This window comes from Medicago truncatula, chromosome 1 (genome assembly GCF_003473485.1).
Source record: "Medicago truncatula cultivar Jemalong A17 chromosome 1, MtrunA17r5.0-ANR, whole genome shotgun sequence".
Taxonomy (NCBI): domain Eukaryota; kingdom Viridiplantae; phylum Streptophyta; class Magnoliopsida; order Fabales; family Fabaceae; genus Medicago; species Medicago truncatula.
In genome coordinates, this window is record NC_053042.1 from 49702677 (window position 1) to 49719564 (window position 16888).

Below are 16888 nucleotides of genomic sequence, written 5' to 3' on the forward strand. Positions count from 1 at the left end.
CTAAAACACAATTGGCAAAAGAAAGGGTGTAAAACCGCTCAAAAAAAGAGGGAGTTCAAAATTGCATAATTAGCAAAAGATAGGGGAAAAAGTGCAATTAAATCATTATTATTATTTTTTTTTTGTCAAGTAGTTTAATAGTTAGAGAAATTCATCTTTAAGGGGGGTTCGAACCTCGATCCCTACACAAATTGTATAGGACAATTAAGCCTTCACTTATCATCGATATATATGTTGAACTTACGTTGGCCCCATATCAATTTGATCCGTCCCCGAATTTAAATGGTTTATGAGAATAAAAAAAAGGATCTCAATTATCAACCGTTCCTTAATGGAGTAGGAAAAAAATGAAGCAAACTTTGAAAATGAAATTAGTCACGTGATATTTGGTTGAATCCCAAGATAAGTGTCTCCCAGTTACATGTGGCACATATACAATTCAACACCTCCTAGTCCTATCACCCAGACACTCTCTTGACTCTGCGAAGAGAAAGTGTTACTATTTTCTTCTTCTCTTCTTTGATCATTACACGGTGTCACTGTACATTCGTGTGCTTAAACGGATCAATGGCTTTCTGTCACAGACTCAACAGCTTCACCATTTCTGCGTTTAAACCTCAAACCTCCAATGTCTCACTTTCAATTCAACCTTCCTTCACTCTCCAATCTCCTTCTTCTTCCTTCAAACTTCAAAACTCTCCTTTTAAAGTCCGCTTTAATTCAATCATCAGAGCCACTTCTTCATCCTCTTCTCCCACAACCATTGCTGAACCTCAAGGCATTAAGGTTCTTTCTTCACTCTTTTCTTTTCTATACCCTTTTACGTTTTATATTGACCCTTTTCTTTTTCTTCAAGATCAACTCTATTCCTACCAAACCCATAGAAGGACAAAAAACTGGTACAAGCGGTCTACGAAAAAAGGTTGGTAATTTTGTTCTATTCAATTCTTGCTTTTCTAGAAACATAATGCACACATTTTATTTAGTGATCATTGATAAGTATAGAGGCTGTGTTATTGTTTGTTTTGTAGGTGAAAGTGTTTATGCAAGAAAATTACCTTGCAAATTGGATTCAGGTTTGTAAGATTCTGTGCAATGTATGATTACGTGATTTAATGTGTTTTGCTTTGTAAGTGAGTTAAACTTATGTGAATTTATAGGCACTGTTTAATTCATTGCCTCCGGAGGATTACAAAAATGGAGTGTTGGTGTTGGGAGGTGATGGTCGATACTTTAATAGAGAAGCTACACAGGTTAACCTTTTTGAATGTGTCACCATAGAAATCAAATTTTAATATGTTAAGAAAAAATGCTTTATTTCTAATCTGTTCCTTTTGCTGTTTTTGTGCATTACAGATAATAGTCAAAATTGCTGCTGGAAATGGTGTTGGAAAAATTCTGGTTGGAAAGTAAGTTTCTTAATCAATTGATTTTTCTTGTTAATTGTTACAAGAAAGGAGTGGAATTACATAAATCAAGAGCTAGTAGGGTAGTGAATGTGCTATTGTTCAATGCAACTTCTTGATATAAGTTGAATATACTTTTTAATTTCTATCTAATACAGGGAAGGGATATTGTCAACACCAGCCGTTTCTGCTGTGATAAGGAAGAGGCAGGCAAGCAGAACATATTCCTTTTTTCCTTAGCATAACATTTTCAGCAAACTTGTTCATTTTACTCATTTTCTTAAACTTCAACAGGCGAATGGTGGATTTATTATGAGTGCAAGCCATAATCCCGGTGGTCCTGAATATGATTGGGGTATTAAGGTAACTTTCCTAATTAGTTCTCATCCATTTAAAGGTCATGGGTCAATTATGTATTGACTAATGCTTACAGATAGTGCTCCCTGAAGTTGCTTTATTTTTTTTGTCATGTATCACTAGGGGATTCGGTCATTTTGTATCCCATATACATAATATACACCGATTTGGCAATGCATAGTTTTCCATGTAATGTATTTGTAGTCAATGTCCACACTCCAGAGTGTGTTATGCGCAAACCAATTAGTTTGTGTTTCTGATAAATGTCTTTGCTATTGAATCCAGTTTAATTACAGTAGTGGACAACCTGCACCAGAATCCATCACTGACAAGATTTACGGAAACACCCTATCTGTAAGTGTCCCTGTATTTAAGTATTCCTTAATATTCCAATCTTACATTCTGCTCCTTGAAATGTTTGACTTTCTCATGTGTTGCCTTGTTAGAGGATGAAATATTGTGTAATCTTCACCTTATTTACTTTCTTCTCATATAATTTTTACTTTGTAGTAGAATTAATTTCATAAGGGACACATTTTCCATTTCCTTGAATATCTGCTAATAGAAAATGGTTACTATGTACCATTAAGATAGCATAAAGTTTAGTAAAGCTTTTACACCAACATGTAATTTTTGTAATAAAACAGAAAATAGTCTTCCTAGCCAAAATCTAGTACACTGCAATAGCACGAAGAGTTTGGTAATGCAAAATTCTATGTGTTCGATGATTTACAAAATTTGTACTACCAGATCCCTAAAAATGTTTCATGGTAATGTCCAAAAGTCATTCTTTTTACTCTTAAAATATCCACTTATGATGATTTGTCGTTTACACTTTGCGGCGAGGGCTTGGCAGCCTTTCTTTCAATTTTTGCAAAATCTCAGATGTCTTTTTTTGTTTCTTCACTATTGTTTCTCTCTCTTCCTTTGTCTCTCGGAATTTTTTCCCTCTCTAGAGGTATCAGCTGAATTGTTTGGTGTAGTTATATATGAAATCTATAACATGATTACAACATGATATTACAGAACATAATTAAAGAGTAGATCACCTTTTCTATCTCAATCTCAATATACGACTAATTAACAATGCTCCTAAAGTTTATCCACTTGAACGTTCAGGCAAACCGTAACTTCTAACATGAAGAATTAATGTCCTTAGTTTATTAATTTCAAAATTGGGTCTAGGTATATTGGTGTTTTTTTTTTTTGATAGAGTAACATTGGTTGTTTATCTGGTGTGAAGTTTTACTTGATGTCAATGTTAATTTATCGATATTGAAAAGCTGGAACTGCACAACTGATTCTCCATCTCTATACTAGTATCCTCTCAATAAATTCTTTCATCACAAGAGGAAAAAAAACTATGAAGTATGATTAAGACCTAATAAAACATTTCCATTCAGGTATTTTTTAGCCGATCATCCGATTATGTTGAAAGGGCATATAAGAATTGCAATTTTTCTTTTGCATATATCATCCTACCAAGTTTTAAAACATGGTTCGTTCAATTCTTACAAACCACATTGCCTAGTTATTATAGGACTTATCCTTTTAGAATGTAGGATAGAATGCCATGCCACCACTTGGACTCAAACAAACATCCTTAGAGCCGCTAACTCAAGCACAACCTTTGATAAAAATAACACTTAGTGCAGTTATTGCACTTCAATAGTTTTTGTCCCCTTTAAACAGGGAACCATATGTTGAATGAAAAATGCCCATGAAAGAAATATTAATGATCCATATAAATCTCTCCATGGTAATGGTCAGGAAAAAACCTACGAGTAATCAGCAAATCCATTGCACACAGTTTTGTCCTGGTTTTTTTTGGACAAATGATATAATGTTGCCGTTTCTTTGACAAATAAGGTTATCAAATGAATTGAAACCACAGTTGATATTTTTTGCAACTTTTTTCATACAATTTCCATTGACACAGATTTCTGAGATAAAGATTGCTGACATTCCTGACGTTGACTTATCAAATGTTGGGGTTACAAAATTCGGAAGCTTCAATGTGGAAGTAATAGACCCAGTTTCTGATTATCTGGAGCTATTGGAGGTCAAAATAATTTTTTGCATTATCATAATTCAGTAGAATAATTCATGCAAGCTTGACCTCAGCGTTGTGAGTGTTACTCCAGTTCAGTTTATTTGTTATTATTTTCTGTGCAGACAGTATTTGATTTTCAGCTAATCAAAGGTCTTGTTTCACGGCCAGATTTTAGGTAAAATCTTCTTAATATTTGATTATTGCAAATTTTGACTTTACGGGGTTGCATTTTGCTTTAGATCTTGATTACTTTTTTGTTTAAACAGAGTGGGGCTATTTCATCTCATGGGCACATAATCTTGAAATTTATTTATTTTTTTAGGTTTACATTTGATGCCATGCATGCAGTTGCTGGTGCTTATGCAACCCCCATCTTTGTTGATAAACTTGGTGCTACTCCGGTATGGTTCTCCCGCTTTAACTCATTTAGGGAGGGGAGAGACATTTATATAATGTTGATATTGGATGTTGATGTTAAGTATGCAATATAGGATTCAATTTCAAATGGAATACCTTTGGAAGATTTTGGACATGGTCATCCTGATCCTAATCTAACGTGAGATTAATATTTTATTTGTTAGCATTGTGTTTTTATCCATTAGCAAACTGTTTCTGATTGTATGTTTACTGAACAGATATGCAAAGGATCTTGTCAACATTATGTATGCTGAAAATGGACCTGATTTTGGAGCTGCTAGTGATGGTATGAGAGATCAACCCAGCTTCCACATCTTTGGTTTAAGATTTTCACTACATGCTTTTTCGTATAACTAAAGCCCCTGAACAGATGATTAGTTTCATTTTTTTTTCTCTTGCTATTGAATCTTATCGGTACATGTCATAAAAAATATTTTATTTTTGAAATTTAAATTGTATCATTTTTTAGAAGATGTAGTTGATATATACTTGTGCAGCATGTTTTGTCTGCCTTTATGTGTTTCCTTGATGATGTTTATGTATTTGAACTTTTGTTCAGGTGACGGGGATAGAAATATGATTTTAGGAACGAGTTTCTTTGTAACTCCTTCGGACTCTGTAGCGGTTATTGCAGCCAATGCAAAAGAAGCGATTCCATACTTCAAGAACAGTGTTAAGGTAGAAAGTTTATACGTACTGTTAATAGGTATTCATCATTGTAAAACAGTAGTGTCATTGTTCTGTATTGTAATTGCAGGGTCTTGCACGATCAATGCCGACAAGTGGTGCTCTAGATAGAGTTGCTGAAAAGTTGAACCTCCCTTTTTTTGAGGTATATTTTGTTATATTATCATCGTGATTTTATTTTATTTTTGCAATTTGTCCCTCTTGAAAATATTCTAGATGAAGTAATGGTTCTTAAATGACAAAAAATGAACCTTGGATGCAGGTGCCCACTGGTTGGAAATTTTTTGGGAATCTTATGGATGCTGGGAATTTGTCAATTTGCGGGGAAGAGAGTTTTGGAACAGGTTCTGACCACATTCGGGAGAAAGACGGAATCTGGTAAATATTCCACACACGTTTCTTCAAAGCATAACATACCTATTATGTATCAGTATACCTTTTTTTAATAGCAAATGTTAGTACGATTATTAGTTTTGTTAGGGGTGGGGATCAAATTTCTATTATGTTTTATATCTCACTCGGACAACCTTGTAAAGGAAGATGAGATGGTCAAAATACCTGTCATATTTTTATTAAGAAACAGTGCCGCAAGCATAAGTTTTGTCAACTTTTTTACATTTTAACTCTATGTCTTATGTAAGTTGTTTGTTTCCAATTACTAGGGCTGTATTAGCTTGGCTTTCTATTATTGCTCACCGCAACAAAGACACGAAACCAGGGGAGAAATTGATCTCTGTATCTGATGTTGTAAAGGAACATTGGGCAACCTATGGTAGAAATTTCTTTTCTAGATATGACTACGAGGTTGGTATCATTCTTGCAATTGAAGATTTATATGTATAATAATTTTTGACACTTAATTATTTAGTTTAGTTTTGCTTTGGAATTTCTTAATACCATAAGCTAGGTTAAGTGCATGTTTCATTTCTTTTTCTTTTGATTTTTGACAAATTTAAATATAGGAATGTGAATCCGAAGGGGCCAATAAGATGATAGAGTATCTAAGAGAGTGTTTGTCTAAGAGCAAGTCCGGTGATAAGTATGGTAAGTTACTACAACTTACAAGCACTTTATTATCATTAGCAGACACTGATCCTGAGCATATTTGAAGTATGATGAGCATTCTTCTACAGGAAGTTATGTCCTCCAGTTTGCAGATGATTTTACATACACAGATCCTGTAAGTTCTTACAATGTGCACAGTCCTATCACGTTCATTTTTTTTTTTCAACTCAAGGTCAAGCAACCGTAGTTCAAAATCTGATTTGATTTAAATGTGCAGGTAGATGGAAGTGTGGTATCAAAACAAGGGGTCCGGTTTGTTTTTACGGATGGCTCAAGGATTATTTATCGTTTATCAGTAAGTGACATATGTTTATTAGCGCACCGTCTCTTTCAAAACATTTATCAAAAATTAAATATTAAGTAATTATGTACGCTGTTTTGTTTTACAGGGAACGGGTTCCGCTGGTGCAACTGTTAGAGTGTATATTGAACAGTTTGAACCAGATGTTTCTAAACACGACCTTGACGCTCAAATTGCTTTGAAACCATTAATAGGTTATTTTCATATACCAAGATAAAGTATAGTAATATAAACAAATCTGCTTATTTTTCTGTGACTAATTACTCTTAGTACTATGCAGACTTAGCATTATCCGTTTCAAAGCTCAAAGAGTTCACAGGGAGAGAGAAGCCTACAGTCATCACTTAAAAATGTACATATTCCACAACCACTCATCAAAATGTACTCCAAGTTGAGTGCATTGCGCCTATCCCATTATTACCTGAGATCAATTCGGTTTGTCATTTTTCAGTTTTGGTTGTTTTACCCTTTTGGAGCATAGTCCTCCCTATGTAAAATATGATATTTATATGCACTTTTAAGAAATGAAATACCATTGTGTAACTAAATAAATAATAGTATTAATTAATAATATCTAGCTTCTCTGTAAACGGAGCTTTTGTTTTCAATGTTGTCCCATTTTTCTAAGTCGGGAAACTAGAGTTGCACCTCAAAGCCAGATTTAAGACCACCCTCTGCGAACTATGTGTTAGCTGCACATGCTGATTCCATTGGAAACATTGCTAGAAAACCCCCTGATGCTGCTTCGGATGTGCACAGGAAGGGATTGGTGAATGACATTTGTTCGTTACTATTGGTGTCATGCATATTCATAACATAAAGCATATCTCATAATTAATACTTCAAACTGGTGAATCAAATTATGTAAATGGTTTTATGATATTTTTTCGGTACACCAAAAAGTTCCACAGTGCTTTGGAGTTGAAGACAATGGTAGTTTATACTTTATAATACAACACTTCTTAGCTCAATGTCATCAAATGGTCATGGTTTTGATTTTGGAAATGTACTTTTTAGTTGTGCAAAAACGGACTGATTTTTCTTTGGAAATACACATGGATAGCAAAAATTTGTTTTTAGGGTCTAACTGTGGTATATGACTATAAATTGTGAAGTTGGGAACATTCAGGATTGTGACACGATTTGTGTACCGTGTCACGATTTCGCAAGGCCGTGAGCATGGTTTTATGAGCGTTCAACCGTGACACGATTTTTGGCATGCTTGGCACATTTTCAGGATAAAGTTGGTCGTACCTTGGGTCGTACGTATCAACCGTGACACGATTTGGCCAATCATGTCACGATTTTGACAGCTGAAGACTGTTATTTAAGTGTTCCAATTCAATTTTTAAGGAGAGCTTCAAGAGAGAAAAACTTGGGAAATCAAAGAAGGTAACTTTATTGTTGAGGGTCTTTGATTATGGTTCTCTTGGGGTGGAAAACATTGTAAACACCTTGGGTGAGTGAAAATCATTGAGTGTCTTGTTCATTTGTGAGATTGGGAAAATGGATAAAAATTAGGTTTGTTCTTTGTGAGCTCGTTGAAGCTAATTTCTTGTAACTCATGTGTATCTCTTTGTAAGAACTCATTCATAGTGGATTGGAGAGATCAATCTCTCCCCCAGAGTAGGTCAAGTTGGATCGAACTGGGTAAACAATCTTTGGTGTGTTTGTTTCTCTTCTCTCTTTATCTTTTGCTTGTGGTTTTGAGCCTTTCACATTATTAGTAGATTAGATCTAGGTGTTGTTATTATTGTTGTTGCTTGTATTTACTTTGAATTGGTTACAACTATCGTTTGCTCCACACATCTTTGTTTTCATTGTGTGGTTTTGAGTCCGAATTCACAACACTAACAAGGGGTCGTAACAAGTGTCCTAAGGATACTTGTTAAGGTAACCAAGATTAATAGCTTTATATTGGAAACAACGATTTTTAAATTTTTTACAAGTTAGACTCGATCATTTTTTACCATTTTCCAATACAACATTTTTATTTTGTTCTCTTATTCAATATCCTAAGGACACTATTTAGCATTTCTCTTCTTTTTATCATTCATTAGAATGATAAAATAAATTGTATGACAATTATTTAATTTCTGGATGAACAAATCTACAAATGTTTGTTGGTTTATGTTAATTTGCAGGGTTTAAAGCCTTGACCTTCTGCTTAATACACCTTCGATGTCCTTCAACTTTTTGGGACGTGTATGAAAGGTATAAGAAGATGTAATTATATCTAAACTTACACATTTTTCATATATAATGAAAAGTTTAGACGAGTTGAATGGAAATGTATGTTTTATTCCATTCTTTTCCGCTTTATTCCATTTAATTATATTTCTAGTTTGCTAATTTAGTGGAAAGGAAAGTGGGTAGTGGCAATTACATGAAGTTTTGGACCGATACGTGGATATGAAGCGTCTCTATTTGAGAGATTCTCTCGACTGTATTTGCTTTTGGAACAAAAGACAGCGAAGGTGGCAAATGTGAGAGAAAGAGATGGCAACAAGTGTCGATGGAGTTTCGGTTAGAGAAGACTTTTCGAGTGGGAACAAGAGAGTCAAAAGGAAAGTTTGTTTATCTTATCTACGACTACCTGGTCTTCGAAGGACATTTCATGGTTACGACATTTGGATTTTTGTGGATCCTTTTTTGGAACTCATCATATTGTGAGATTGCTCTAAAGTTTACTCATGAAGTCGCTCTAGGTAATTCAACCTCTTTTGTGTTCTATAATATTTGGAACAGTGGAGCTCTGTCCGAGGTGTCAACGTTATCCTAGAAGTTGTTGGATGATAACATCTAGTTGAAATCTAATTTAGCTCACATAGGGATTATCCTTGATCATGTCTTTGTTGACTGTTTTTTTATGAGGGCCAATTAGAAACTATAGTTCATATCCTTTTCTTAACTGCAATTTTGTGGCACTGGTCTGGTGTGGGGTGCTCTGGTTGTTAGGTTTGGTATTGTTGATGTTGTAGATCTTCCGGTCTTCTTTGGGTCATTTGGTGGTTTGATTGGCAACAAGAAGATAACAAAATGTCTTTAGCTAATTTGGCATACTACTATTTGGAGAGCCAAAATTAATACAATTTTGGCTTAAGTGCACTTTTCCTCCTAACTTTCAAAAAGTTGCGATTTTAGCCCCTTATGTACAAAAACTACAATTTTAGCCCCTAAGATTTAGCCAATTTGCATCTCTGATCTTTTTGATCAATTTTGACCAACTCAACGCTGGTTTGGCACAACACCTGTAATTAACCATTTTTAAAAAATAAAAATGTAGCATGTTAAATTGTTGAATTAAACAAATGGAAAAGAAAAATTAAAAAGGAAAGGTAAAGGAGAGGCACGTGAAAATTCAGAAAAACTTCATCTTTCAAAAAATTAAAACTTCATTTTCTCATTCATTTTCTTAACAACTTCGTCTTCTTCTCAACCAAAACCCAAAAAATCCAGAAAATACAACATAAGAAGAGTACCGCTACTAAATCTCCACTATGAGAAGGTAAATTTTAGACACTTATTCGAATTTGATTTTCGATTTCGATTTCAATTCTCAAAAGTCGAAAATGTCGATTGTTGCAGACCTGGACTTCACCGGCAGAATGGAAGACACATCGGAGGATCAGGATTCAAAGGAATGGTTGCGAAGTTATCAATTGCTGCTATCGTACTCTTGATCTGCACGTTCTCATTGTTCTACTCTTCATCAAATGAGAATGTTCAATCCATTTTTCGATCAGAGGTTCTTTTAAAATTGTTCAGTTCAGAATCTCTACGAATTTTTGTAATGCGAAACTCAGCGAATTTTTTATTTGTTTATTGTTGAGCAGATCCGGTTAGAAGAGCTTTGGAGCAATGCCGATTCCAGTGGTTGGCGACCGTCGTCGTCACCGCGTTCTCATTGGCCCCGTATCTATCTGTTCTTGTAGTTACAGACTGTTTCTCATGCAAGAGTTTTTAATTGAGTATGGTTGTTATAGAATTTTCTGATAATGTGTTATGGTGTTTTTTTCCAGCTCCTCCGAGTAAGAATAATGGCTATTTGCGGGTTCGATGCAATGGTGGACTGAATCAGCAGCGTACTGCAGTTTGTACCTTCCCATTCTCTTACTGTAAAATGTGATGGAATTTTATGAGTATATAGGGTTGCTATTTTCTATACTGGTTTAGTGCATTCACTGTTAATTAACTAACCGTGTAGTCAATGAAGCCTAGATACTTCAAAATATTGAGAAGTATCAATGTCTGACACGAATCCGATACATGTATTTGACACGTCTCCGATACAAATAAACGTCCAATACTTCCCAATACATACCCATCAAGTATCCAATAGTTTTTTTTTTTTTCATTCTTTTTGGAAATATTTTTAACGATACTTCTCAGATACATCTTTGATACTTCTTGCGAAATAGAAACAGTACGCAGTTGTTATCGATATCTAAATCGAAATACGATACATTTATGATATGTCGTCCTAACTAAAAGCAAAATTGCATGCTTTTGTGACACATTTAGAGTAGAAAAAATAATACTTACCGATACAGGCGGGGAAGTTATATGTAACCATGTCTATGTCTATTAACTACTTATATGTTTATGTATTTATGAGAAATTAGCTATGAATCTGTGTATAGATTGTGGATTTTTTTAATGTATTTTGTCTGTGTCGTATCTTGATTTTAAAAAATTTCACAAATCTCCGCATCTGTGTCATATCTTATCCGTATCGTAGTATCAGAGCTTCTTAGTGTGTAGTATTTGTTTTTTTTATGCTAGGTGAATCCAATGCTGTTGTTGGGATGGGGGTTTTCATATATATATATATATATATGACGGTTCTTTTGTTCTCTGTATTGTATTTATATATTTCTATGTTAATGCTGTAGATCTCTAACGCTGTTCTTGCTGCGCGGATCATGAATGCTACACTAGTGCTGCCTGAATTGGATGCAAACCCCTACTGGCAGGATAACAGGTATATCTCTAATTGTCTTGAAAATTTTTATTCTTAACTTACTTCTGATCCACAAAACTTGTTCATCAAATTCTCAATTTTGATTCAAATGGTAGAAGATATGTGTGCTATTTCTTTTTTCTTGAACATAGGAGTATTTGTTGATTCCCAATTTGAACGTGATCACTACTTAACTAGTTAGTTTATTAATTAATAATAACTGTTAGTTTATTAATTAATAATTACTTTTGTTTATGAATAATAAATAATTACTTGACAAAAGCTGTTGTTATTATTTTTTTATTTTTTTGGTCAAGTAGCCAGTGGCTAGAAATTCACCCTTTAAGGTGAATTAGTGGGGAATCTGGGGTTCAAACCCCAGCCCCTGTATACCGTAATATCCCTTCCAATTGAGCTAAGCTCACGGGGACAAAGCTGTTGTTATTACCATTAGGCGTCTACTAACGTATTAGGATATGGCGAACTCAACAGTTTGTAGTGAAGGATAATGCTTGTTCTGGCAAAATAATAAAACAAGAAAGGCAAGAATAGATGTGCTCCGTTGATTTTTATTCACCCACCGCATGATTTCCATGAAACAAGGTGATAACTGTTTTAAACTCTTTACAATGTTCCACGTGCATATTCTTGCATTTCGTCTCCAACTTCCTCCTTAAAATTTAGAAGCACTCCTGTAGTGAATGCATTATAGTGTATTAATTTTATTGTAATTGAAAAACACTTCCACATATTTAAATACATGGGCTTATTATTGAAACATGGATTTTGCATAAATTTGTGTTTAGTTTGCCTAGAAAATTGTGTTTAACTTATAATAAAAGGTATTTAGTTCTTTTTAACATGTCTCTGTAGACCCTCCCTTGAGAAAGACCTTATGGTTATATTTGTTGTTACTTCATAGGGAATATATGATATTATTTTTCCCACACAAAGTTAAAAGATAGTTTCTGGTCAAGTTCTTGTACATCTGATAGCAAGTAATTGCTGGATTAACTGTGTCTAAACAATATACTAGGATTATTATCAATGGGGAAATTTGCCATTCGCTTGACCTTGGGTGCATCTTGTAATAAACAAATTGGAAATGTTTGCATGTGTTCTTATTCCATTTGCATGTTCTTAGCAAGGTATCTCAATTTATACTTTTCTATAAAACTAGCATTAGATTCTCGGTCATTTATCAGATGGACTTATTATTGAAACATGGATTTTGCATAAATTTGTGTTTAGTTTGCCTAGAAAAATGTGTGTTACTTATAATAAAAGGTATTTAGTTCTTTTTAACATGCCTCCTTAGACCATCCATTGAGAAGACCTTATGGTCATTTGCTGTTACTTCATAGGGAATAGATGATATATTATTTTCCCCACACATAGTTAAAGGATAGTTTCTGGTTAAGTTCTTGTACATCTGATAGCATGTAATTGCTGGATTAGCTTTGTATGGAAACAATATGCTAGGATTACTATCAATGGGGAAATTACCATTCGCTTGATCTTGGGTGCATCTTTTAATAAACAAATTTGAAATGTTTGCATTTTTTCTTATAGCCTTTGCATGTTCTTAGCAAGGTATCTCAATTTATACTTTTCTATAAAACTAGCATCAGATGCTTGGTCATTCATCAGATGGATTTATTAGTTGGGTGCTTGTTAATTTTATTTAAGCTTTTCTTATAGTAATACAGAAATGTGTTTAATCTAGCACAAAAATATGTTCTACTTTTGGCAATTGACATCCAAAATTCACTTGAATATCCAGACGAAGTTTCTTTAATTTAATTGTTTTTGTTTTGGACCTCTTGTTGGTTAGAATCTTATTCTGATTTAGGAGAAGAGGCACCTTTTCTACGGTTGTAAAGATTCTGGTCTCATTGATTGTTAAATTTGTGATGAATTGGTGTCGCGTTATATGCAATAGGTCATATATCTATTTATTTGTTTGTTTGTTTTACATGCAGTGATTTCCATGGTATCTATGATGTTGAGCACTTCATCAGAACACTGAGGTTTGACGTAAAAATTGTAGAAAGCATTCCAGAAAATGAGAAAAACGTCAAAAAGAACAAATTAAAGGCATTTAAGGTAGATTATAATATTTGGCAATTGATTAGTTTGAAACTATTTTAATTTCCTGGATATCATGTTCAAAACTTCAAATGTTATTTGAAACAGATCCGGCCCCCTAGAGATGCTCCTATAAGTTGGTATACTACTGATGCTCTCAAGGAAATGAAGGAACATGGTGCCATTTATCTTACTCCCTTTTCACACCGGTTAGCTGAAGAAATTGACAATCCTGAGTACCAAAGGTTGAGGTGTAGAGTTAACTATTATGCATTAAGATTCAAGCCACATATCATGAAGCTAAGTCAATCAATAGTTGATAAGCTACGTGGACAAGGACCCTTCATGTCCATTCTTCGGTTTGAGCTGGATATGTTGGCATTTGCCTGGTAAGTTATCTACTTATCTTGAATGCATGTGCGTTCACATCAATTGAGATATAGGCATTTTGTCATTTTTTTTTTTTTTCGTTGTTGAAGAAAATGCCAATTTTTGTCAGAAAACATGGATCAAAGGCGTGAAATTTCAATCCATCAGTGGACCTGTTGTAGTTCTTTTTTATTGTTTCTAAACATCTCTAATGGCCATTCCAAAGTCCTTTTACTGTGTCTATTTCTCTTGTAGTGCTTTTATATTTCTAAACATCTCTCTAGGAAAATGACATTTTTATTTGACAAATTGTAATTTGTAACTCTTTCGTGGATACACCCAGACGCTTAATAATAGTATAATAATAATAGTATATAGAATTTCAGAAACTTGTTCACACGCTTACTCCCTTAAACTGCTTTGAATGTTTTGGTTAACTTTGGCTGCGAGCTTTCATGTCTGTCCCAGTTGATGTGCAGCACATTTATTTGTGCAAAACACAGAATGCTCTTCTATTTAAGAACATAACGTATATTTATTTTTTTAAATATGCATTTGGGATATCTTCCTGCTATGTCCCGAGTGTTTGGCCGTATCTGTATTTGCATGTTCTATAAGTGCTGATCAAAGAGTAGAAATTATAGAATCTGTTTTATTGACGGATACATAAACTAATTTTTCTTCCATTGAAAATATAATTTAATGTTTCTTTCTCTAAATTACTCATGTTAAATGTGAATGTAGATGCTTTGATATATTTACACCTGAGAAGCAAAAGCTTCTGAAGGAGCATCGGAAAAAAAAATTTGCACCTAAAAAACTAGTCTATAAAGAAAGAAGAGCCATTGGAAAATGCCCATTGACTCCCGAGGAGGTAAGAATTAGTTTTATACCGATTATCTTCTAACTATTTCTGTCTGCCTTTGCAAAAAAAAAAAATGTTCGTTGTCTGGCAAATGGTATGCGTGTTGATGATTATACAGATTACAAATTTGTTGAAAGTTATGATGCCAACAATTTAATTGGATATAGATTGATCTGTTCTAACTGCAGGTTGGTCTTATTTTGCGTGCATTGGGTTTTGACAATTCTACCAGGATATATCTTGCAGCTGGTGAATTGTTTGGTGGGGATCGATTTATGAATCCATTTCGCAGTTTGTTCCCCAGACTTGAGAATCACAGTTCTGTAGATCACTCTGAAGAGCTTGCTGAGAACACTAGGGGATTGGCAGGTTCTGCTGTGGATTACATGTTCTGCTTTCTTTCTGACATTTTCTTGCCAACCTATAATGGCCCAAGCAACTTTGCAAACAACCTCCTTGGTCATCGCCTTTATTATGGCTTTCGGACTACAATCAGACCTGATAGAAAAGCTCTTGCCCCCATTTTCATTGATAGGGAGAATGGACGAATGACCGTTTTTGATGAGGCCGTTAGGAAAGTAATGCTTAAAACAAACTTTGGTGAAGCTCATAAGCGGGTTTCTCCTGAGTCTTTCTATTCAAATTCTTGGCCTGAATGCTTCTGTCAAACATCAGCAAAGAACCCAGAAGACAACTGTCCACCTAATGATGTTTTAAATGTTCTGCATGATGAATTGGCAAAAGCATCTATAGACACAAACTCTACAAAAGCTTGAGCAGATATAGGCACTGATTTAAATTACCTTGCAAATTGGATTCAGGTTTGTAGGATTCTGTGCAATGTATGATTACGCGGTTTAATGTGTTTTGCTTTGTAAGTGAATTAAACTTATGTGAATTTATAGGCACTGTTTAATTCATTGCCGCCGGAGGATTACAATAATGGAGTGTTGGTGTTGGGAGGTGATGGTCGATACTTTAATAGAGAAGCTGCACAGGTTAACCTTTTTGAATGTGTCCAATTACTAGTTTTGTTAGGGGTGGGGTTCAAATGTCTATTATTTTTTGTATCTCACTCGAACAACCTTGTAAAGGAAGATGAGGTGGCCAAAATACATGTCATATTTTTATTGAGATACAGTGCCGCAAGCATTTATCAAACATTATCGAAGTTTTGTCAACTTTTTTACATTTTAACTGTCTTATGTAAGTTGTTTATTTCCAATTACTAGGGCTGTATTAGCTTGGATTTCTATTATTGCTCACCACAACAAAGATACAAAACCAGGGGAGAAATTGATCTCTGTATTTGATGTTGTAAAGGAACATTGGGCAACCTATGGTAGAAATTTCTTTTCTAGATATGACTACGAGGTTGGTATCATTGTTGCAATTGATGATTTACATGTATCATACTTTTTCGCACTTCATTATTTAGTTCAGTTTTGCTTTGAAATTTCTTAAGGCTAATTTGTAGGTACTTTGGAGTTTGATTGGGGTACTGGGTACCCTCTAGGCAAAATTTGTAACATTTTTATTTATTTTAAAATAAATTAATATGAAAATAGGATATGGCATTGATTGATTGGATGAGGGGTACATACCCAACCAAACTACATGGTACCATTGTGTTCACCATTTCTTATTACCATGAGCTAGGTTAAGTGTGATGTTTCGTTTCTTTTTCTTTTGATTTTTGATAAATTTAAATATAGGAATGTGAATCCGAAGGGGCCAATAAGATGATAGAGTATCTAAGAGAGTGTTTGTCTAAGAGCAAGCCCGGTGATAAGTATGGTAAGTTACTACAACTTACAAGCACTTTATTATCATTAGCAGACACTGATCCTGAGCATATTTGAAGTATGATGAGTATTCTTCTACAGGAAGTTATGTCCTCCAGTTTGCAGATGATTTTACATACACTGATCCTGTAAGTACTTACAATGTGCACATTCCTATCAAGTTTATATATATTTTTTCAACTCAAGGTCAAGCAACCATAGTTCAAAATCTGATTTAATTTAAATGTGCAGGTAGATCGAAGTGTGGTATCAAAACAAGGGGTCCGGTTTGTTTTTACGGATGGTTCAAGAATTATTTATCGTTTATCAGCGCAGCGTTTCTTTAATTTTTTTTTTTTTATTTTTTTTTTTATCAAAAATTAAATAGGCTAAAATATGCTTTTGATCCCTGCAAATATAGCAAATTTGGGTTTTAGTCCCTGGTAAATTTTTTTTTGAAATTCATCCCTGCAAATTTTTTTGTTTTCTAAATTAGTCCTTGAGCTCATTTTCCTGCTTATTCGGCTAGTTTT

General features: G+C 34.2%; 1 protein-coding gene and 1 pseudogene across 1 annotated transcript; both read left to right on the plus strand.

The window, feature by feature from the left end:
* Positions 1 to 416: 416 nt before the first annotated feature.
* Positions 417 to 6890, plus strand: LOC11414670 (phosphoglucomutase, chloroplastic). The gene is made up of 22 exons (XM_003592310.4): positions 417 to 786; positions 857 to 922; positions 1032 to 1076; positions 1161 to 1253; positions 1357 to 1409; positions 1565 to 1616; positions 1701 to 1769; positions 2049 to 2117; positions 3703 to 3825; positions 3939 to 3991; positions 4139 to 4217; positions 4308 to 4372; positions 4452 to 4519; positions 4793 to 4911; positions 4991 to 5065; positions 5183 to 5298; positions 5583 to 5724; positions 5883 to 5964; positions 6054 to 6100; positions 6203 to 6280; positions 6375 to 6480; positions 6567 to 6890. Exons 1-22 carry the CDS (start codon positions 568 to 570, stop codon positions 6632 to 6634), a joined length of 1887 nt encoding a protein of 628 aa, XP_003592358.1. The 5' UTR covers positions 417 to 567; the 3' UTR covers positions 6635 to 6890.
* A 2741-nt stretch (positions 6891 to 9631) lies between these two features.
* On the plus strand, positions 9632 to 16626 carry LOC11413152 (O-fucosyltransferase 1-like; annotated as a pseudogene).
* Positions 16627 to 16888: the final 262 nt, after the last annotated feature.

What these genes read in the sequence shown, in the direction of transcription:
- LOC11414670 (XM_003592310.4), top strand. Translation starts at nt 568, where the DNA reads ATGGCTTTCTGTCACAGACTCAACAGCTTCACCATTTCTGCGTTTAAA. An exon ending in CTGTGATAAGGAAGAGGCAG is followed by an intron (nt 1,617 to 1,700) that starts GCAAGCAGAACA and finishes AAACTTCAACAG; the next exon opens with GCGAATGGTGGATTTATTAT. An exon ending in ATTTTACATACACAGATCCT is followed by an intron (nt 6,101 to 6,202) that starts GTAAGTTCTTAC and finishes TTAAATGTGCAG; the next exon opens with GTAGATGGAAGTGTGGTATC.